This window comes from Leuresthes tenuis, unplaced genomic scaffold, assembly GCF_036924035.1.
Source record: "Leuresthes tenuis unplaced genomic scaffold, fLeuTen1.0.hap1 SCAF_11, whole genome shotgun sequence".
NCBI lineage: Eukaryota > Metazoa > Chordata > Actinopteri > Atheriniformes > Atherinopsidae > Leuresthes > Leuresthes tenuis.
Genome location: NW_027325365.1, coordinates 7,075,708 through 7,099,209, shown reverse-complemented (window position 1 = coordinate 7,099,209; position 23,502 = coordinate 7,075,708). Strand labels below are relative to the sequence as shown.

The following is a 23,502-nucleotide window of genomic DNA, read 5'->3' as shown; positions in this document are numbered from 1 at the left end:
ATATGAAGAACTGTTTGTCAGTTTGAAGTGCAGCTCTTGACCTGCAAAACTGTACAGTTTTTACAATGACCCAAAAGGGACTAAATGTAAGTAAACAGTCAGTGAAAGTCCAGCTTCTTGTCCTTGCCAATGTGTCTGTCAGTGTCTTTACAATTGTTTGACACATTCAGTGTATCTTTTGTCTGTGTATGTTTTTGTGTGAGAATATGCATACACGTGAAAAAAGTTCTGTTGAGGTACTGGCTGGGAACTAGAGGGGTCTTTCTAACATAAACACCCAAAGGCTTGGGACCTACTGAGCATTAATACTGGTGCATAGGGGTTAAAACAACAGCCCAGTGAGTGCACTGCATGCACAGAAGAAAATAACCTACAAAGCCCCATCAACTCCATTCAGAGAGCCCAAAGCGCACTGTTTACGATAGCATGAAAGGCAGACAGCTCACCCTGGCTCAGATTTCTGACACAGACTATTTCTGACCCTGCTTTGACTTCTTCCAAGTGGACATACTGCTTGTATGTAATTCTAATATATATTTAATGGTGATATAATCTAAAAATATGTAATTGTCAAATCACTAAATCATCAACAGTGTAAGAACGGCACCCTTTTCCTATTAATCCTTTAATGACATGCTCTCCCATTTGGTGGACTACATTGTATCTCATTGAAAACTTGTGATTATAAACACATCTGAGCCACCTTTACCAATCAGTTAGGGCATGCAACTGTAAAAATGAGAATATAATTTTCTATTTTTTCCACCTCACCATCATTGCCCCAAAGAAATTAAACCAAACGCAAAGACGAGTTTTCCTTAGTGAGGATATTAAATGGTAAAGAAATATGAAAGATTTAACAGTCAAAAGTTTTTATTGAATATTTCAAGTTCAAATTCACAAAACTGATAAATACGCAAAAATAAATTACAAATAAACAATAAAAAGTTGATAAAAGAGTGCAAATGAAAGATTAACCCAGGATGACCTTTCATTCTACGAGTCTTCACTTGATTATATACACTCACTGTGCTATGGTGTTAAATTATGAGCGGCATTATATTTAAACTTAAATGCATAGAATTGTACGTGAGGTGAGGACTCTTTGACAATGTGAACTTTGTTCAAAAGATACTAAAACTTTAAAGAAGATACTCAATGTATCCCAGTGCAGTGTAAGCTGTGTCAGTTACATAAAGACTTCATCAACTTGTGAAAAAACCTGCTGTACAGCATGAAAAGAAAAGAAAATTGCTTTTTATTTAGAGCATTCCATTCATACAAATTATAATTGCACCTGCTGCAGGCCTGACAAGGGGCACAATTTATAAGTAAAGCAAAATCTTTAAATAAATACAACAGCCTGTAGGCATCTGAGGAGAAAATAAGTGAAGGGAAATAAAAAGAAATAAAAGTCAGCCTTAATTGTTTTCTTTCATCAAGGTGTCTGTAGATGTATTAAAAATGTTAAAATAAGTTAGATTCTTAATATCCTACACAGATGACAGATTTATCTGTATTGCCTTCATCAAATCACTCATTAAAAACAAATTACTTGTTTTTACTGAGTCATCAACAACACAGCAAAACAATTAGTCTTGTCTTGATAATGTCAGACACAAAAAAATTTGTTAATTTTTTGTAAAGTTTTATATTTATACTTGACAACCTTTGCTCTAATGTTCTAATAAAGAAGTTCTTGTAAAATGACCAACAGTGTGCAATTTTTTTATTTTTAATGTGCATGTATCTATATCAAACTGTAATGCTCTTACTGGTCAGCGGGTCTGCTACATTGGCCAGATCTGACACCAGTTCTGCATCATCTTTGCTGAAATTTGAATAAAGCATTTTATTGGACACGATGTCAGTATACACCGCCAAATGCAAGACGTGTCATTAACATAATTGTTTATCATAGAGGAGTCATATATTGGTGAATAGGTGATGTATAGTGTAAGACACATCATGTTAGAAACATTTGAATCGATATAGACTTCCATGTATCGGTTTACAATATTTGTTGATCCATCTCAACGGTTTTCTAAAAGTCTGACAGTCCACAATGTGGAAACAATGATCAAATCATTCATTTACTTCGTCCATGCCCAAATTTGGCCACTAAACTTGCATGAATTTCCTCACACGTTCATTGAGAGGACTTTGATCCCATGGGCGTTGATGTAGGTGAGCAGGACCTCAGCTCGCCTTTCGATAATATCAATCAGTTTGTCGATGCCCAGTCGGCTGCCCTGACTTTCCCAATATGTCTGGTCCAGAAAAAGAGACTGCAGAAGTTTCTCCCTCAGCTTTCTGCTCTTCAACACAGACACTGCTTGCTCTGGAAGCCTAAAAAGACAACAAATTGGGAAAATAAATAGATCTTTGTCCAGTCCTTTAGAATGAGTGTAATTAGCTCAGATAATGGTGGAAAGTAAATCCATTGCATGCAAAGGTATCGCAACGAGAAAAGAAAAAGAGTAATAAGGCTCAAATGTTATCTTGTTTCTTTCTTTACAACAAAATATTGAAATTTTAACGAGTTCTAACCACAGGGGCAACAGCTCAGAAAACAATAAGATCAGGTGTATCAGCGCAGAAGGAAGCAAATTGATTAGTTATTCATCACTCAGCTATCAGTGAAATAGCGTCAAATTAACTGCCAGCAGAAAAGCTTGCCGATTCAACATTTGCATGGTCATAAATCTGACTAACATAGAAATTAATGACCTAATTTAGTTAGACTACAGTCTAATTTTGGTTTTGTACAAAACCACAATGATTTTTAAACAACTCGGATGCAGTTGAAGTGGAGACTTACAGCTTTAATTAAGTGGGTTGAACAAAAAGATTGCATGAAAATGTGAGGAACTAAAGCATTTCATTTCAGGGGCACAGAAGTAATTGGACAAATTAAATAATAATTTCTAATACTTGGTTAAAAATCATTTGCTGGCAATGACAGCCTGAACTCTTGAACTCATGGACATCAGATGCCAGGTTTCCTCCTTTTTAATGCTCTGCCAGGCCTTCACTGCAGTGGCTTTCAGTTGCTGTTTGTTTGTGGGCCTTTTTGTCCGTAGTTTAGTCTTTAATAAGTGAAATGCATGCTCAATTGGGTTAAGATCAGGTGACTGACTTGGCCATTCAAGAACATTCCATTTCTTTGCTTTAATAAACTCCTGGGTTGCTTTGGCATGATGGCAGATGGCTTTGTCCATCTGTATTATGAAGCCGCCCAATCAATTCGATTGCCTTTAGCTAGGTTTGAGCAGACAGTATGTCTCTGAACACCTCAGAATTCATTCACATCACCAATGAGCTACTGGCAGCCATGCATGCCCAAGCCATCACACTGCCTCTGCTGTGTTTTACAGATGAGGTGGTATGCTTTGGATCATGAGCTGTTCCACACCGTCACCATACTTTTTTCTTGCCCATTCTGGTAGAGGTTGATCTTTGTTTTATCTGTCCAAAGAATGTTTTTTCCAGAACTGGGCTTTTTTTTTTCTGTTTTTTAGCAAAGTCCAATCTAGCCTTTCTATTCTTGAGGCTTATGAGTGGCTTGCACCTTGCAGTGAACCCTCTGTCTTTGCCTTCCTGCAGTCTTCTCTTTACGGTAGACTTGGATGGCGATACGCCATCCTCCTGGAGAGCGTTGTTCACTTGGTTGGCTGTTGTGAAGGGGTTTGTCTTCACCATGGAAATTATTCTGAGATCATCCACTACTGTTGTCTTCCGTGGATGTCCAGGTCTTTTTGTGTTGCTGAGTGTTGCAAACTGTATTTTGCTACTCCTAATACTGTAGCTATAAATAACTATAATTAGAACATGTTTCAATAAACAGGTAAAAATACAAAACTTGTGTTAGTGTCCAAACATATATGGATCTAACTGTAGATGATGCAATAAAAATAATGTTTCACTAAAGGTAACTGCTGAGTTAAAATGTCAAACCTATAAAAATGATCATCATGAAGAGAAATAGGGAATTGAACCCAACTACATTTCTGTATGATACCTTCCATTCACATGCGCGAACTGCAAATAACTGCAACTGCTTTGGCTCATTGCTTCTTTGTAGTTACCAAGTCACATGTTCTGCAAGAGATTTGTTGAACTAAAATCTTAGCTCAAGCAAAACAATGGTTTAAACATGAGTTCAGCACAATAAGGGATGTGAATCACGCTGCTGGTATTTTATGTAATTTCAACATCTTTGAAGTGTTAAAGCTTCCCTCATTAAATGAAAAATCCACACAGTTTTTGCAGCATTTCATGCTGACAAAGCTCTACACAGTTAAAAGCAAGACTATTCTGCATGCTCAATATTCTAATTACAGTAATAACACTCAAGTTCTATTTGATTGGTATTGCAACAATTTCCATTAGTTTTCAGCTAACATCTGCTAAGAAAAAAAAAAAAATCACTAAATGTTGTTTCTTTAGTCAGTCGAACTGAAAAGTGGGTCATCAAGACTAGCATTCATCAGCGGCCATTTTCAAAGGACAACTCAAATAAAATCCAGATTTTTTTCTTTTGTGTGTGTGTGTGTGTGTGAAAGACAATGGCTGCGCTAAGAAGCTCTTAGCGCTATGAGCTTCTTAGCTAATCTGGGAAACGCGGCCAATATCTGTCTCGATTTGGAATATAGTCACATATAGGCAGATTGTGCAGAGACTAAAATACAAATGGTAGAATGTCTGAAATGTTTTCATTAAGTTCCAGATCACAGTCAAAGAAATGGCAATTTAAACTGTACGCAAGTACCACATTTTGAAGAAGCTGTTATGAGCCAACAAAAGACTAAGAAAGTTGTCAAATTTGAATTTATCTAAAAAGAAAAACACAAATTCTTGTTTTTCATATTAATTATGTTGTCTATTATTCTGTGTTCTATTTTCAAGCAATCTTGTTTTATAGCATTTACAAATTATTTGATTTTTTAGGTTTTATTAAGTTTTACACAACATAATTTTTTTTTTAAGAAACATTGATTGAAATGCTCTGCAATCTTGATCTACAATTCTATGATCTAAAAAGACTGAGTGTGCTGCAATATTCTCATTAAGCTCTTTTTGTGACCTTTTGTGTCATCTCATCATAACTAAACAAAATTTTAGCCTTCAGGCTATCTGATTTGAATGCCAGAATACAAGCTCTAGTTTAGCTAAGGATCACAAGCGTCAACGTTAATGGGGGAGAAACAAGTGTCCTTGCCAAACCGCAGTATCCCTGCCGTCTCCCCAGTGGGAAGACCCACTGATTTATTGATTAAATTATGCATGAAATGAAAACAATGTATCTGCAATGTTGGGGATGAACTGAAAGAACACATGATCACTGAACATACCCATCTCCTGAAAATACAACACAACACATTTACTTTGTTGAGAAAAAATTAGATAACAATTCAAATTGTTGTATAGTTAAAAGTGTAACGTAAAAGAGGAGATCATCAGCATCGTCCACTTCAAAAGTTTAAATTGGGATGTGAAAGTTTAAGACTAAATTAGTTTGTCTATTAAATTGTCTTTTATATCTGTTTCATGTTAGTGTTTGTTGAGAGTTGGAACAACTCTAGAAAAGTTCAAACACACAGATTTAAATCAGATTTTTCAATTGTGAATCAGGGAGAACAGTAATGACAAAATTGTTGCTTTTGGTTCACAAGAAAATGTGTGATAGACATATTTGTCCACAGCTCCAAAACGTACTAGTGTGACAATCCATCTTTGTAAATTGTGAATTTGCTGTTGGGCCATGACAGATGAGAGAAATCACAACCCATAAATAGTAACATAGATAAGCCCTCTAACACTTACCGTAAGCGAGTGAGAGCAAAGGAAAAAGAGAGGAACTGTGAGTGAGAGGGGCATAAAAAAGGTAAACGGACTGTATAAAAGAGTAAGCAGGATAGGTCTCAAACTGGTGACATAAAATTCCACAAAGTAGTCACTGCCATCATCTCTTTTGTCTTTGTAAAGATTTATATCTAAAACAACGTTGTCAAACATGTTAGGAGATATTGAAACTGAACATGATGACCTATGTAGAAAAATATCACGTATAAATATACGTAAATGAGTACCTAAACATACAGACAGTTAGAATGTTAACATAATGACAGACATAGCAACAAGTCCTCCAACTGAAATGGTCATATACGGTATATATTCGGGCCTTTGTGGGGTTTGAGATTGAGTCCAACAATGTCTGTCAATAACACAACACTTTTCAAAAACACTACCTTGGTTAAATGGTAAATGGTAAATGGACTTGTACTTGTATAGCGCTTTTCTAGTCTAACTGACCACTCAAAGCGCTTCACTACATGGATATGGTTAGGGTGAGTAAACGATCTTGGTTACTTCTAAAATACCTTATTTTGAAAAATGTGACCATCACCGTCACATGGCCGCCATTTTGTTGGTTGTGTTAATTATATGTAAACATAACATGTTACGACAAACCAATGTAACTGTCTGACTTAGAATAGTATGATCTTATTTGGGTTAGACATCAAAACTACTTGGTACTAAAGCAAAATAATAAAATACGATTGAATACATTTTTATAAACTAATTTAACAGAACAATAAAAGCATAAATAAAGTAAGATGAATGTGAGCATTTATCACATGATTAATCCAAACTTACTCATTTATCCCCTCCAGCAGCCTGAAGTCCAAGTTGTCCTCGTTGCGCTCGAAGAATCCCTTGTTGTTTGTGAACACCAGGTGTCTCGGGTCTTGATCCCTTTGAATGATGTTTGCCAGTTGTATGTTGTCTCCGCATGAACTATGGTGGCCCAGTTCAACACACACATCCTCCTGCCGAGGCCTAAACCCGCAGCAGCTCTGATCAAGGCGGTTGTGTATCTGAGGAGATAGTTCATATTTCTCCAGAAAATACAAGAACAGTTGGGTCTGGGATTTATGGATTTTCAGCTTAATATTAATGTAATGATTTCCTCATTTTTGCTTTTTATGTTTAATTATGCTGGCATCCACCAGATTGGTTTGTGGAATTATTTTCTTGCTTCTATTTGCTTGCAAAAGTGCCACAAGTTTATGTGATTCATATCAACACTTCCTTCATGCGATGACCTTATACTCTTAAAATTAGCAGGCAGCACATTCTGTTTAATAACACCTGTATCCTCTGCAGGGGACGGTTACCACAAATTCAACTAAAGCCTCGTCCATGTTTCACACTTAATGTTAAATTAATTTGTGTGTTTCAGATGGGGCTTCCAAAACAGGAAAAGGCAGCATCTCAGATGTCACTAAAAGGTGTCTGAGAAGACCTCCGTCCTACTCAAAGACAAATTTTAAAGAAGTAGGCTGGTGAAACAAGGATGAATGTTCATTCATATGCCTCTAAGGCATATGAAACAAATTAAATGCATCCATTATATTTCAGTCCACTTGAATCTGACTTTACATATTAGGCTGCTTCTGACAATGGAAATGTAAAGTTTTCCAACTGAATTTAAGGACTACATGTCTTGTCATATCTGCCAAGTTGCCATGTAAGGAGGGACTGACATAGAATGAGCATGGGTGGCAGGCATTAAAAAAACTACTTCTTAAAATCTCACCTTCTTAATACTAACACATGAAATTTAATGAAAGTTTTGTTCACTGTGTGGAAAAACATTATTTAAATTTACAATTATGTCTTCAGCCCCCTGTGACCCTGAATTAGATGAGGTGGGTAAAGAAAATAGATGTATAGATGGATAATTTCCTTGGATAAACTTCACATCACTTCCACAACATTTGTAATTCAAATAAATTAATTGATAGCATACTATATATCCATCTATAAAGAGTGTCCTTGAAGTGGTAAATATTTAATCTGGAAACCCTTACTGATGCAATGAGTTGTTTCTCATTCCTTAAACAATCACATTTGGTGAAATCAAAACTAATGATTAAATATATGAGCATTTCCACATGCACAATGTAGGGACGTCTCCAGTACTTGGGCAAAACTGTTGTGGAACTTTACAAAACCCCTCAACTGAGAGGCTAATCTGAATAACAATCTGTTAGTTTGCTGGGAAGCACACAGATTGAACTCCTAAAGTGGTTTGATGGGTCCAGATTTTTGTGAGAGATGGGGAAACAGGGTTGGAAGAGCAGCTGACAATGTGCTGTACCTATCATGCAGAGTGCCAAACATAGACACCTGTGGGCCTAATATCATCTGAGGTTACTTAAATTGATCCAGTCAAGGTTCAACAACATTATGAGGTCAGAACAATTAGGTCAGCTGATTTTTCCATTCATAGAATTTATCAACTGGACAGGCAGTGTAAATACAGACACTTCATGATTTGAATAATCATGTGTATAAAAAAAATAGCAACATAGAAATGGGGTAAAGGCATGGATAACCATGCACTGCTTCAAGTGGTCTTGGGTCATTTGTGTTCACTGATTATCTGACAAAAGATGGAAACATTTAAATTCATTTTCAGCCAAATGCAGTCAAGCTGATTGGTTTGCAATTCAGAAGGACAAAAATAAACTAAAGCTTCACTCAGGAAGAAATGTGCTCTTCAATAATGACCACAGGTTCCATACATCAGTCAATGCTTGTAAAAGGATTCTCATAAAAGTCTTAACAATGTATAATCTTTCAGGATAAAACCAGTTGAGGAAATAAAAAAATTATCAACATATTAAAGAGATTAGATGTTTTATATGCTATTTGTCTTGTTATGTCTTTTGTGCTATTTGAATAGATTATCTCTACTGACCCTTGATGGGCAATGGAATAAACAGCTAGCAGCCTATTAAGTAATTTTAGTGATTAGCAAACTATTTTAAATACATTAAAAAATTATCTCTACAGTGATTATATTCAAAAAGGGATGAATAAAAGAATTTCCAGAAATATGGCCTCAGTGCCAAAATATGATCTATGGAGATCTCCCTCATGGGAAATAAGATAACTATTCAGCCAAAGAACATTGTGTGGGAGAATATTCAAGTAGTTTTTCATCAATAAAAGCTGCTGGATAACAGTGCTGAGGTCAGACATCTGAGAGAGTTTTCAAAAGTAATTTAAGATTATCTTTTTTATTATTATTCAAGAGGCTTAAACAAATGAAAGATAAACAAATTAACTGAGAAACTGAAGCTGCATTTATATGCATTTAGATAAATGTGGCATATATCATATTTGTCTGTGATGTCATGCTCACGGTAAGCTATTATTCATCAAATAGCGATTGTTACCTGTAACAAGAAGTCAAACAGAGCTAGTTTGCTCCACTCATAATGATGAATAGTAGTGCAGCCAGAGTTTGGCTTTGGGCTGATGTTTTTATGCCAACACCTCTGTTTTAGAGAGCTCTGGTACTCCCCCCACGTTAACCTTACAGTGGCCAGGCCTGCAGTAAGGCCTTTTGGGTACAGCGATGCATCCCATGACACCACTGGACAGGACTGGCCATCTAAAGAGGAGGAAAGATGGATTATATGGTCAGGTTTTAGCAACTTTCACATGTAAAGCTAACTGGGCTTCTAATCTGTTTCCCCAACATAAATCCTAACATATTACCACCTCCTATGGCAAAAAATTGCTAATTGAATGATGCTTTATTTTTGTTTATGTGATGCATAAGAAAAAAAACATTTATGAGAACATTTTCTCTGAGACATAGTGTAGGGGAAAAGAAAGATCAGAAACAACCACAGATTTCTTAACCTAAGGCCAAAGACTTAAATCATACGTATTTCCTGGTTCTCTGCTGTATAGCTACAAATTTTGATATTAACATAATATGAAAACAGATGCAGACATTAGTCACAGATGAAATGATCATGATACAGTGAATTTACTTACTGTATATGTCGCTAAAAACCCTGTAACTGTATATATTTGTGTAGCAATGACCATGCTTAAATGCTTAACATGTTTTCATATTATCACAAGCCTCTTGCTTAATGACTTACCGTGTAATAAATTGAACTTTCTGCTTACGGCTGGCAATGTCCTATTAATCCCCAGCACCCTGTCCAAATGGAAAGCAAATACCTCCATGTTATCCACGGGGCTGTGGATGATTCCACACTGCCCTCTACATACATCATTCCTTTTTGAGTTTTTTTGGTTGGCCAGAGGGCCATTGGTCTCACTCTCAAATATCAGAAGTGATGGGGCGTTTCCACGAAAAATTTCTTTCATGCGCAAAACTTTGGCATCCGCAAGAAAGCGCATAGTTTTCAAGTCCTGTGAGCTGAACCATGGCGGTGCTTTTTGGCTGAAAATTCTTATTGAACTGATTTTTGAATGTGCCCCAACATCATAAAATGTGTCGATATTCAGTGATTTATAAGCCACATCACTGCTTTCTTTCCAAGACGTCTCGGATTCAAAGTTTCGTTTAATTTGGCTTAGTTTTGGTTTAATTGTACCTCGTATATATGGTGGTTTTTGACGCTTTGATTTCAACGTTATGTACACGACATTGGATCGAGTCGGGACCACAAACTTCGCATCTTTCTGCAAGTTAGCAGAGTCTATCATTGCATCGTTACTGTCCAAAATATTATATCCACGGGTGTGCCGATCCTTGTCCTTATCAGTCCTTTTGTGCCGCTTTCGCTGCGGGTGTCCAACTTGTGAAACCACGAAAAACAAATAGAGCGAACATACAATCGCAATTAACAAACTTCTTTTGGAAAGAGAGCATCTCCGAAAGTTGCTGGTCAGTTTCAGAAAAGGAAGGCACAGCCACCGAACGCGAGACTTACCCATTTGAACTCATGTCATTATCACTATTGAGTGTCTTTTTTCAACAAGCTCAAACTGGGGAGGAGCGCAAACCTTCCGAACCTAATTTTGGTAGGGAGGCTTTGTGGCCAGGGAGTGCAGGGAGACAACTGCACAGAGAATGGATACTGTCAAACAACCATCCAACCCAAGCCCAGTTACTTTAGCCATTTTTGAGTATTCGGGCATGTAAAAAAATTACTTTGAAAAGCACCTGTGGAGGTGGGTGTTTCGTATGACACAATTTAGTCCTGAAATGAAGTGATCGATTCCCAAAAAGCTTGTAACTTGAAACAGTAAAGAAAATAATAAAAAAGAAATATAAAGTGAATAAAGCAAAACCCTTAAATTTGTACTGCATTCTCCGTAGTTTTACATTTAAATCTTTCAGACCATAAGGAAATAAGTCTTGTAGAGGAAATTGTAGAGGTGTCAACTTAGTTTCGAATGTTATAATGTAAGGCTCTATCTAACTGTCAGACTACAGGTAAATTCAGACATCAGAAGTGAGAACTATCAAAAATAAATTTTCTAATTGAAAGCATCAAAACTATTCTGATCATTCACTGACATCCCCTTCGCGCTTTAAGCGACATCTTGTGGTCCATTCCACTTCTCTTGATTAGCTGAGTAGAGGATGTTCATGTTGTGGATACCTAATTGAGACACATTATAAATATAACAGAACACTTAGACATTTGGCAGGAGGAAACACTTATTTCCTTGTGTGGTTGGAAAATGACGGCAGGGCGCAGCAGCCCATAAAAAGCATTTCCTGATCTGACAAAGTCCCCGTAAAAATAGGGCTATTGTTGTGACGTTTAAGTGTTGTCTTCCTAGTCGTAATTGAACAAAGTTAGAGATTGATATTTTAGAGGGTAGGCCCTGTTTAAAGGCAACATAATAAATTTCTCAGAACACAGTTGTTGTTTTCTTATTAATTTGTTTATTACTTCTTTTTAGTCCTCCTCTGCAGCCTTAAAGCGACACGTTCGCTGATTAGCTAGATAATTGGCAACACCTTGCACGCTTTATGCTTTCCCCTCTGCAAACGCACTCGGCTTCCAGCAGTTTTTAACAAAGAATAGTAGTAATGTCAAACGAAAAATCAACATTATTTTTCATCATGCCCAATGTAAATTGCTCAGCTCTTACTTTATTTGTGGGGTTATTATTAATGGTGAGCTGTCACAGCACTGAAGGTAAGTTAACTATAATTGGTATTTGATGAATGTGGAGTTGAGTGAGTCCTTTGAATCGTCAATATCGGATGTTAAACTCGTACAGATTCCAAAGATGAAGGTGTAACTCATGAAATTTACACACTGGAAACGCATCTCTTCAGAAACTCCAGTAATGCGACTCATTTCGCCTATGGATTGGCTGCAAACATTGTTTCTATACTGTTGTATGGCAGCAATGTCATTCCTATCAAAAGAATGGAGACAGGGGATGGTAAGCTTTCAATATTTAGGCCTCTTATTGTTAGGGGAGAATTTACACATGAAGTGCAAATGTTGTGGTTTGATCATTTGTTTACTTCACAGGTATGTTCTTTCAATGGGTAAGCTGTGCAGCAATATGGGTTGCGTCTATGCTTGGAAACTTGATGCTTCAGTCGCCCAAATTCTATCCTCTGGCAATGGTTGGAGGTGTGATCTGGGCTACAGGTATTGTATGAAAAGGCAACTTCAAACAAAAGCAATTATTTGCTGTTTATCTGCACTACTGTGTCATAGGTTGCAGCAGATGGGCTCAAAGCCCAGAGTCCTTTTCGCGGCAGCCCGGCTTGTTTCTTTTGAGGAAAATGTACCTACTTTTAGTACACTCTGTGTGGCTCAGTTCCTATATAAATTCTTTACATTTTGCTACAGATTTACAGATATTACAGGAATAATTTGATATAGTTGGACATGTATGTCCCTGATTGATAATGGTATAATGAGAGACTGTGATATTTCTGATAACCAGGGCTGTCAAATTTAATCTTTACACTTGATATAAATCTTTAATAATTCATTGACTTTGGGGAAAGCTCAGTCAAATTATATGGAAAAAATGATTCAGCTCAATCCCCCTTGTCTTTGGCTGAACCAAAAGAAATGTTTTATGCTCCCTTGGTCTAAAACTTTTAAGTGCTCACACTTATTTATCAGGAAAGAAAAACCTCCAGCAAGTAGGACATGCTCAATAAACAAATTTAACGTTTGACAGATAATCATTTAATGTAGATGTTCATGTTAGCGTGTTCATAAGAGGGCTCAAATACATAAGCAGTTCACACAAACCTCAGCGTGTTGCTTACTACTTTACCTATGTGGTTCCCAGGGAATATTGCAGTTGTCTCTATTGTTAAATCAATTGGCCTTGGTCTTGGAATGTTAATTTGGGGGTCCTCCAGTATGTTGATGGGATGGGCCAGTTCAAGGTGAGTCAAATTTAAATACAATCTATGGATGGATTATGCTTTTGTCTTTTCTAAATCAATGTAATGTAGTCAATGTAACTTGTTTTTATTTGATGACATAGTTTAACAAAATACGACTCTCTTAAAGATTTGGCTGGTTTGGGATTGGTGCTGAGACTGTTTCCAGGCCGATATTAAATTACTGTGGAGCTGGGTTGTGTCTACTCAGGTAATGTCTCTCACATTTCCAGTGTTAATGTTGCTTGTAGGAGCTGCAGCCTAATGGTTTGTGATTTTTGAATTTTATCTTGAATAACGTATTTTTTTTTTTTCTCCCAGTGGCTTGATCTTTTTCTTTGTTAAATCTGATGTAGAGCTTCATCCTGACGTGGAATTTGTTCCATTGCTAATTGACAGAGTGAGTATACCACAAGTTGACTTTTTTTCTCTCCATACTTTTTTTGCATCATTTAATTTCAGTGAAACCACTTTATTAGTTAACTTGTCATTTACTAATATTTATCAGTGAAATTTTTTTTTTTGTTCTTTCTGTTTTCTGAAACTGATTTATGAGACCCCCCGTCTTGTTTACCTATATGTATTCAAACACTGAAAATTAACTTTATTTTTTGTAGAGCGCAAATTCAGGAAGTTATGGACCATGTTCTAGTGATTTCTGGATAGATGCCATTGGATCAAAGAATAGACGATTTATGTGAGTGTTATTCTGTAGCTTATGGAGTTCTGTGCACAAAAATAATTCAAAATCTTGATTTAATTTTTATTTTATGTATTAATTTTATGAAGGACAGAACGAGAACAATTGAAATTTGAACAATTTAAATTCTCCAGTTCCCTGCTGGTTTGGTTTTAGATGGGAAAAGATATTCTTTTAGAACTTATAAAAGAAATGCTTATTAGACAAATTCATAAATAAGACAACATATGAAGCTCCCTTTTTAAATGAGTTGCTGTAGCATTATAATGCCGACATCAAGAACACCTAGGGCACCCAAAATGAAGCAATGAAACGGTAATCATTTAAATGCAAAAAAAGTTGCCATGCTGGTGGACACTGGTGCTTAGATAGGAATGGTATTGTATGTACTGATGTACATCTACCTCTTAAAAATGTTGTGAATAGGTGTATGCTCATTTCCCTTTACTTTATCAGTCTGTCTGCTTTGCGAAAAATGTTAAAATTAACATACAAATTGAACAAGGTTTCAGAGGAGACTTAAAATGCATCTTTTATTCAGTTCTTTACTTTATCTTATGCCCCTGTCAACAGTGGTTGTCTACTTGCTGTTATGGTCGGCCTGCTGTATGGCTCCTGCTTTATACCCATTCTCTACATAAAGAGCCATTCGGTGTGCCCTGACAGCATGTTCTATGGAGCCAGTGTCTATGGTATGTCAGCATTTGATAACTCTTCATTTTGAACCTTCAATGTGCTATTATCTAATGGGGCAAATAAAAGAAGGTAAAATTCAAATGTAATCTCTGATCAGAATGGTTCCACAGTTGGTCGATTAAACGGCATTCCTTCCGGAGAACCTGGTTTAATAACTAGAATTGATTCCTGTTTGTCTCTTCACAGATCCTGACTATGTGTATGCACAGAGCTCAGGCATTTTTGTTACAAGCACAGTGTACTTTGCCATCTATTGTGCTGTCATGAATAACAAGCCCAGAGTTTACTCCAGAGTCATCCTGCCAGGTAAACACTCACTTGGCCATGATCCTTTTGAACTTTAAAAAAAAAACTTAATCAAACCAATTAATCTTTTTTAAGGTATAAGCAAACAAAGGGACCTCAATATTGACAAACAGGATATATATATATATATATATATATATTTTTTTTTTTTTTAACTTGGAGTCTTAGGGAAACCGATTTATTTTCTTGCCTTGATACTTTCACTTCCACAGTGCAGTACATATCTTTCAAACTAAACGTGGAAAGATGTAAAACGGCTCAGAGATGTGCATAACAAAACTATCATTTTTGACAGGGCAAGTGTGTATCTTATCCATTTTAAAGTCAAACTGGTTTGGCACCACACCACCTACAACAATCTGTGTCAGGTGGTCTAAAAACTGGGGACTTTTCTCCTAGTTTCCACCAGAACATTTATTTCTGAACCACATAATTGTTGTGCCCAAGAGGCCACAGTGTCTAATATTAGCTCTAGTTTGACCCCCATGAAGACAGAAAGACTCTTCATTTTGCTCACCAATCATGTCTATTTTACTGCCAAAACCAGGCATGCAGTATGGCACCTCACTGAAGTGATGTGAACAAAAGTTAGAAAAAGCAGGCAATAAGAACTCTCAGCTTTTTGGCTTTGGTCTATACTTTAACTTGTTTTATTCCTCTGGAGGACTTTTGTCTGGACTGATGTGGACCATGGGCACATACTGCTGGTTCCTGGCCTGTGACTACTTGTCTCCTGTCATTACCTATCCTATTGGCACTGCAGTAAGTACATAACATTTTGACATTTCTGGGCTGTATAGATATGAAAATGACACTACAAAAAAAAAAAAAGTTTAACACACTTGCCTTAAAGATTTCTACACTGCTCAGTGCTGAGGCATTTTTTTGTTTTGAAAGTCAGAATGAAGCACTTGTATAATCTTTAAGTTTCTAACCAGATTTTTCTTGTAATTGATGGCTCCCAATTATTTCATTTTTTTATTTTTATACATTTGTTGCAATTTGCTTTAATCGTACAGCTTGGATAACTAGATGCAGTAAAATCGCTGCTAACTAAGCTTTAGACTTTAGCTTCAACTTGACCTATTAAGACAGTCTGTTCTCAATGGACCAATAGTTTACAGAAATGTATCATCACACTTGGACTATATGAGTACATGCAGCATAATGGTATGAAATTCTGCTAAATGTCTTCAACTCCCTACAGTTTACATATTTTCCACATATCTTGAAGACACAATATAATTTGGCTCTTTGGTACTGAGGCTTTATTTTATGTATACAATAAAGCTTTCCCTTGCAAGAAAGCCAAAATGGATTAAGGGTAAATAATTTGAATCAGCGGTCTGTGATCCATAAACGGCTTATTTTTCATCTTTGTAGGGCTATGGTTTGGTTGCAGCACTATGGGGATCCTTGGTGTTTAAAGAGATTAAGGTTTGGATCAAAATGCATGTGATGATCAATGACATAGACAATCTTGTTCTTACATTTCATAATTGCACTAGTATTTGTCAAATGCTGTAAATGTACATGTCTATTAACAGGATAACAAAATTGGACAAATGAAATGTTAGTTACAGTCAAATGGCGGATATAAATAACTAATTCACCCCACTCTGCTTGCATAGGGCTTTGCAAACTGCTCCATATTCTTCTTGGCATCCTGCGTGGTAGTGACCGGCTCCTTGCTGACTGCCTTCTCAAAGATCTAACTGGGCAGAAAAGTCAAATGAAAACCTTGATGTATAGAGACTATCCTAGTTTCCTTTACTGAATGAGAACTGGAATGCCATGTTTTATAACGAGGGGGGGGGTGTAATCCTATTTAAATCTAGGGGCAAAATGTTGAAGATTGAAAGTTGGTCTGATAGACTATATTTGTCATTGAAAATGTGATGGTCGAGTCCCCTTTTTGTTCTGTTGCTAACAAAAAGCTGCATGTCTGACATTGCTCCTAAGTTATTTTTAAAGGGGCTGTTAAATACTGAAAACGAAATACTGCAGAGTTGTATTTATATTTTTCTATATGCTTGTTTCTATGTGAATACTTCACACTTGTCTGTAATATTACCCCAAAAACGTAATTCCTATTTAAATAAAATGGCCTGAAATGATCTATTTATTTTCGTATTCTGTGGTGTCTGGCAGTGTGGTGTTGGCACAGGGATGTTTAGTTGCATGGATGGAAAAGTAGCATTTAGATCTTGACTATGCATAATGTGGCAAATTCCCAAGTGGAATGTTTTTAATCGTTGACTTGTGAGCGACATTGTAATTCCTAGCAGTTTTGCACTCAAAGACAATATTTATGGTTTGATTGACTAAGTTTCATGTTTATTAAATTCATGTGACTCAGCCGGGGATACAGTTGAGTTTGATGCTGTGCATACAAAATGCACCACTTTCACACCAGAGATCAGGTTTGCATCCATGGCCCTGTTTGGGGTGACATTTATGAAGCAATAATACTTTAAGATTGTAGCTTTGATCTTAAGGTAAATATATATAATTTTTTTTTAAATGTTTTATTTTGGATAAAATTGCCATTAAAGCTGAAGATTTAACCCTTCAAAACATGTTCGTATGTAGCAAGTTTATTCAGAGGCTGAAGAAATGGGTTTTAGATTTACATGGGAGGCATATTTAAAAGACTTTGATCTGAATGTGTTAAACTGCAATCATTCCCTAATCTTACACAAATGCTGTGAATGATATAAAGATTTATATCAAAATATATGGCAAAATCTAATGCTGATGCACAATAATTGAGCATCAAGTTTTTCTAAATGCATTTGTGATTTGCCAAAGATAAATTATTTAAAAAAAAAAAAATAAAAAATTGTTTAATCTTTATCAAATATTAGAGGAAAATACTATTGTTTTTGTCCTCGGATCACCCCAGAAGATATGACTATCTGGCATTTATGCTTCAGTGAAAAGAGACAAAACCTAACAGAAATGAGAGATGACAGAGGGGCCCTGGATAAGACCGAGGTAGCTGACATTTTAACCAAACATCATGCCCTTGTCGTCTTCACTGTTTTGTAAGTATCAAACTGTGTTCATCTGCTGCTCACAACTTGTCTAAGATGAAAATCTTTGACATAATTTAGTAGAGAGTAAAGCAAAGTAGAATTCAGTGGAGGTTTAACATCCTGGGAATTTGAAGCTCACAAGTGACTCAAAAATTCATATCTGACTAGTTATTTAGGACGGGGATTGTAAAATAAAGCACACTAGAAACCACTCCTGTATGGCACTGATTTAGATATTTCATGTTATATGTCGATATCCAGTTTAGTTTGATTCTTAGCTTATCACAAAGCAACTAAGTTGAGCTTGCTTTAAGCCCTTGAAAACACCAACTGATTAACAACTTATAAAGCACAACATGTCACTCAAAACTGAACGAAAACAAAATCTCTCAGTTCACAGATACTAAGAGTGTGGGAAATTTCTGTGTATGATATGAAAACTTTTTTTTGTCATTCATCAAATTATGAATGTAGATGAGCTCTTTAAGAGGTTCTGAGAAAATTTGGAGATTCACAGAAAATATTCTTAATCCCTGACATTTACAAACTGGCATGACTATCCTCAAACTCAATTTGAATTTGCAGGTTAAGTGGAAAAACTAAAGTATGAATTGAAAAGTCACCTCTTAATTAGAAGAATCATAACTTTTCAATAAAACCGTTTCTATGAAATTACTTTCCTATGTAATGAGTGAGGAATGGTTAAGTAACTGACTCAAGATTGTTCAGAGGCAACATTTTCTGAGAAATCAGTTAATGAGGCCTTACATTTATGCCCAAGAGGCACTAAGAAGTTGTGTAAAGCTCATCACTCTGACATCTGATTGCCTTCTATGGTAAGATAGACAAAAATGTTAGTTATTAAGAATAAAAGAGGGGAAAGACTTGGCCCAATTATATGACTGACACTTTATAATTGGCCTGAGAGTAATGGGTCAAATCCTGGTCACAGAAACTGAACCCAGTTTGTATCTTTCTGATATTCAGGTCACCACACATGGATCACTAAACACAGTGATATAGAGAAATTATGGTTTTGCCTGAAAATGAATAATGAACATCGTTGTACATTTGGGCTGCTCTGGGACCAAGGAGACCAATTTCGTTCCATCTCATGTTAACATGTGCTGAAATGACAAATAAAACTCCTTGAATCCTTGTCTCTCAATTCACGAGACATTCTTACTACATTTTTTGATACTGTGATCATTCCCTAACCTTGTCCAAGTTCTTTTAGTGCCAAAACCTATTCATCAAGATCTTCAGTTATGCTTTAGTCACTTCAAATGGATTCTGTAACCTCTTTAAAGATCAGATATACTGCTGGAAAACTACAACCATGTGTTGTCAGTAAACATCCTGCTGGGAAATGTATTAAGAGTTTGGCGATTCACTTTGACTCAGATTATTGTAAGAGAGACAGCAGTGCTGATGCAGTTTTGTCTCCCTTAATTTCCAAAAAACATATTTTCTGTTGCAAATGTCCAGCACCATGAGTAACCTGCATTGGTTTAAAAAAAATGGGTCCAAAATGAAAATATTCATCTGATATCACGATGGTTAAATCAAACAATTTTGCATGAAAACAATAAAACAGCCAATTATGCAAAAATGTAATTCATAGTACACTTGAGAGTTTTGGAAGCCATTATTTTCAATTTGCTGAGGTTAAGCTGTTAAATAAAAACATCAGTTATGGATTGTCAGATACAATCATGTCTCTAACACACGAGAGAATTACTTGCTTAATTTTACTTAATATATGATAGCTCACAGAGCACAAACGTCTTATAAGGTGTATTGTAGAAAAACTACGGTCCCTCTATGGAAAATGACGCATTCAATTAAAGCAGAACTTTGGTAAAAGTAGAGCATCATTTGCCACGCTTCCTGACTTTTGAGTGAAAAACTTTGGGTTAAAAAGACAATTTGTCATAATAAGGTTATACTCCTTAACAGGATTATCCCAGAGAGTGTCCTATCCCTTTTGTCTTGGATAAACAGAGCAGCAGTATAATGCTTTGTCAGCTTGTTAACTAATTTCATCTTGTTAAGTCACCATTTCTACACACACAATTAGTGTGCTGAGCATGTAGGCACCAAACATTAAAGCTCAGCTGGGTACAAACCTTTGTAGCTTCAATAATAATAAACAACGGTTTGAATACCATCAACCACAAATGGTGTTTCTGTGCAACGAAAGTCTAACCACGAAAAATACTATTCGTACTATTTAAAAAAAAAAGTTTAATATTTTCTCCAACAACATTATTTTCTATCTTGGAGAAGCTCAATAACTATCAATTACACACCTATAAGGTTTGGAAACATAAGTGTGGCATCCTGCATAGTTATTTTGTTAAAATCCTCTTAGACAAGTCTTGCAACTTGCTGTCTTTAGAGTTAAAGAATTTTCACCCATTTTTATATTACAAAAAGTTCAGTGAGATTTTTGGGTCTTTTGAGCTCTATCCAGAGAATTAAGTTTTAACAAATAGGTCTAAGGTAAAACCCATTCCAGAAATAAGTTCTTGTAGACATTTTTGCAGCATAGTTTAGCTATGTCTCTGTATTTTTTTTACCATTTTCCATACAAAATTCTTTTTGAAGGTTTTGGAGGGTTATCTTGCTTGTACTGGCAATTTTGAAAATATCCCTACAATATTACAGTTGGATTCGTGTTGCATAGCTCTCCATTCCAGTTTCTGACCCATTCCTTGGTGGATTTGATGGCATGGGAAGGATTACTATCCAGCTGAAAGTCCAATTTCTGTTGTAAATTTGAATTTAATAATTGGTTGGTTGCATGTTGTGCTCAGCATTATGTGTTACGATATTAAATTCACATATGAATCAGTGACTCCAAGTCTAAGCCTTAAGGTAAGTAAGGAACCCCAAACAATAACATTTCCACCACCATAATTCCCAGTTACTAAGAGGTTCCTCACTTTGCAAGAAGCCTCTGGTTTATTTTTATATCTGCTCTCAGCAGGGCAGTGTGAGTCATACCAGTGACTTTATATAGAAACACAAACACACACACACAAAGAAAAAGACACAGAGGAGAAACTCAAAGGCTTCTCTGTTCAAGGTAAAGTATTACAAATGGTCTGTTGTTGGTCCTTATGGTTATTTTCATAAAAATAAAAAAAAATATTATATTTGCTTCTCTACACACTCTACATATGTTGAAAGTCTTACATTAGTTTTTCCTAGTGCTCCTTTGAACCCAGTCTCATAAGAAAACACATATTAGGTAATTTTCTTCATATTTCTTGCATAGCATTGTCACAATTCAGGGTTTGAAGTTGTGAGAAACATCTGTAAGCTTTTGTTTAGTGTAGATCATCGACCACATTAGAGGACAATAAAGCCTATCCATGAATAGTACAATGTTTTGCTCCTAACATTTATACTTTTCAAAATATGTTCATGTATTTTGTAAGATAACTAATTCTAACGATGTATTTTTAACTCCTTCTACCAACTATATACAAGCAAATAAAAGGAGCGTAGAAAACATTGTGTGGAACAGATCTCAATCTTGTGGTCTCTTGCATGAAAGACCATGTTCTAACACCTCCCACTATATTTAGCTTCCTTATTAGATGCATTTTTGTCAGAATCGGCAGCATCAATCTCAATTTCTCAACATCATTATGTTGCAAGTTGTGTAGAGTGGAGTTAGTTGCATTGGAGTTGAACATCAGAAGCATTTTCACTGCAAAAATGTTTGAAGCTTTGTAAATGAACCGATATGTTTCGCACAGTGGGCCAATAAAGTGATCTCACTTTCTGTTCTATGACTGGGTTGCTCAGTAGAGGGAATGCCTATAATTTCATCAGACAAGTGACTGGTTTCAGGTTAAACCCACTTTAAACAGTATAGCTGGAAAACACGTCTCAAATTATGCAATAAACCATATGAACAGATTAAGAAGTTGGGCTTTTTTATTTTAAGAGAAGCTGTATTGTACAGTATTATGACAAGCAATAGATGTGATAAGCGATTTATTAATTAATCTATGCTCCATACCTATACCCAGTTCAGGGTTCAGGGGACTCAAGCCAATTCCAGCAGCCACCGAACAAATGGCAGGATATACACTCTAAACAGGTTGCCAGTTTATCACAGAGCAACACAGACTGTAAGACAAACAACCGTGCATCACTCTGTTTCTTTTTATATCAATTTAGAACCATTGATCAATCAGAATTTCATGTTTTTGAACTGTGGGAGGAAGCCATAGTATCTGGAGAGAATCCTCCAAGGGGAAAACTCCACACGGAAAAGCCAAACCAAGAATGAACCAAGGAACCTTTTTGCTGTGAGGCAACAGTACTAAAACTAAGAACTTAGAAAGATGCTGGCACATCTGTGTGCAGAGACTCTTTACACTCTGTATGTCTCCTTGCCACCATTTATCCCTGCCTAAAGTCATCCACAATCATCCCTGTCCCCCAAAAACAACTGCATCTGAGTTGTTCTCATACCTGAGCAAGTAAGTGTTTTGAGAGGTTGAGGCTACACAGCATCACAGCTAGTCTTCCTCTGTCCTTCAACCCACACTGTTTCACACTGGGCAAATAGGTATTGCAGTATTTATTGCCATAAATACTGCAATGAGCCATTTAGAACACTGTTGTTATGTTGTTATAGACTATGGCGAAGGATTTAGATAATCATTCCCAATGGCCTCCCCCCATCTATCTGGTTCTGGATTTATGACTTTGTCACTAACCACTCACTGACTGTCAAACTGATCTCTTGTCTGCTCCCCCATCACACTCAGTACTGGGGCCCCGCACGGCTGATTACTGAGCCCCTTACTGTGCCTTCTGTACACCCACGATTGTACATAATCCTACTACTCCAACACATGAAGATCTAAATGGTATCACTGCGGTCAGACTAATAGCAAGGGAAGATGAGTCTGCCTACAATGAAACAGTATTTACCAAACAGTATTTGGTGAGCAACCTTTCACAAAATACCAGTAAAACCTAAAACATTATCCTTGATTTTAGAAAGTAGTAGAGCACTGAATCTCACCCTATCTTCATGAATAGGCATTGCTAAGGAAAAGTTCACACCTTCTAATTCTTGGGCACTCGGCAACCTCTCATGGACTACAGCTGTCAGGAAGGCACAGCAGAGGCTACACTTCTTGAGGCTACTCAGAAAAAAAAAAACTTGAACCAAAAACTGTTGGTAGCCTTCTACCATGCTGCCATTGAGAGTATCTTGACATACTTCATCTCTGTGTGGTACACTGGGTGCTCAGCTGCAGACAGGAAGCCCTGTAGTGTGTTATGAAAATTGCACAGAACATCACTGGCTGCCACTTCCTTCTTGGAAGACATGGCCAGCTCTCTAACTTCGCAGAGTTGCACACATTGTCAGAGACCCCACACACCCTGTACACTATCTGTTTGAACTTTTACCATCAGGCAGACAATACAGGTAAAAATGGGCACTTCCAGATTTTATTTAAAGCCATGAGCACTTTTAACTTAGAAACTAAACTAAGCAACCTTCCAGGAGT

General features: G+C 36.5%; 2 protein-coding genes across 2 annotated transcripts; one reads left to right on the top strand and one right to left on the bottom strand.

The window, feature by feature from the left end:
* Positions 1-873: 873 nt before the first annotated feature.
* gask1b (golgi associated kinase 1B) lies at positions 874-10,887 on the bottom strand. Its single transcript, XM_072395236.1, has 4 exons — positions 9,972-10,887; positions 9,252-9,469; positions 6,661-6,881; positions 874-2,349 (listed from the first exon to the last, which is right to left on the bottom strand). The coding sequence occupies exons 1-4, from the start codon at positions 10,774-10,776 to the stop codon at positions 2,142-2,144; spliced, it is 1,452 nt and encodes a 483-aa protein (XP_072251337.1). The 5' UTR covers positions 10,777-10,887; the 3' UTR covers positions 874-2,141.
* Positions 10,888-11,968: 1,081 nt separating this feature from the next.
* tmem144b (transmembrane protein 144b) lies at positions 11,969-16,726 on the top strand. Its single transcript, XM_072396316.1, has 12 exons — positions 11,969-11,993; positions 12,079-12,246; positions 12,339-12,461; positions 13,120-13,219; positions 13,347-13,427; positions 13,538-13,616; positions 13,834-13,913; positions 14,490-14,608; positions 14,799-14,918; positions 15,583-15,680; positions 16,302-16,355; positions 16,550-16,726. The coding sequence occupies exons 1-12, from the start codon at positions 11,969-11,971 to the stop codon at positions 16,631-16,633; spliced, it is 1,131 nt and encodes a 376-aa protein (XP_072252417.1). The 3' UTR covers positions 16,634-16,726.
* The last annotated feature ends 6,776 nt before the right edge of the window (positions 16,727-23,502 follow it).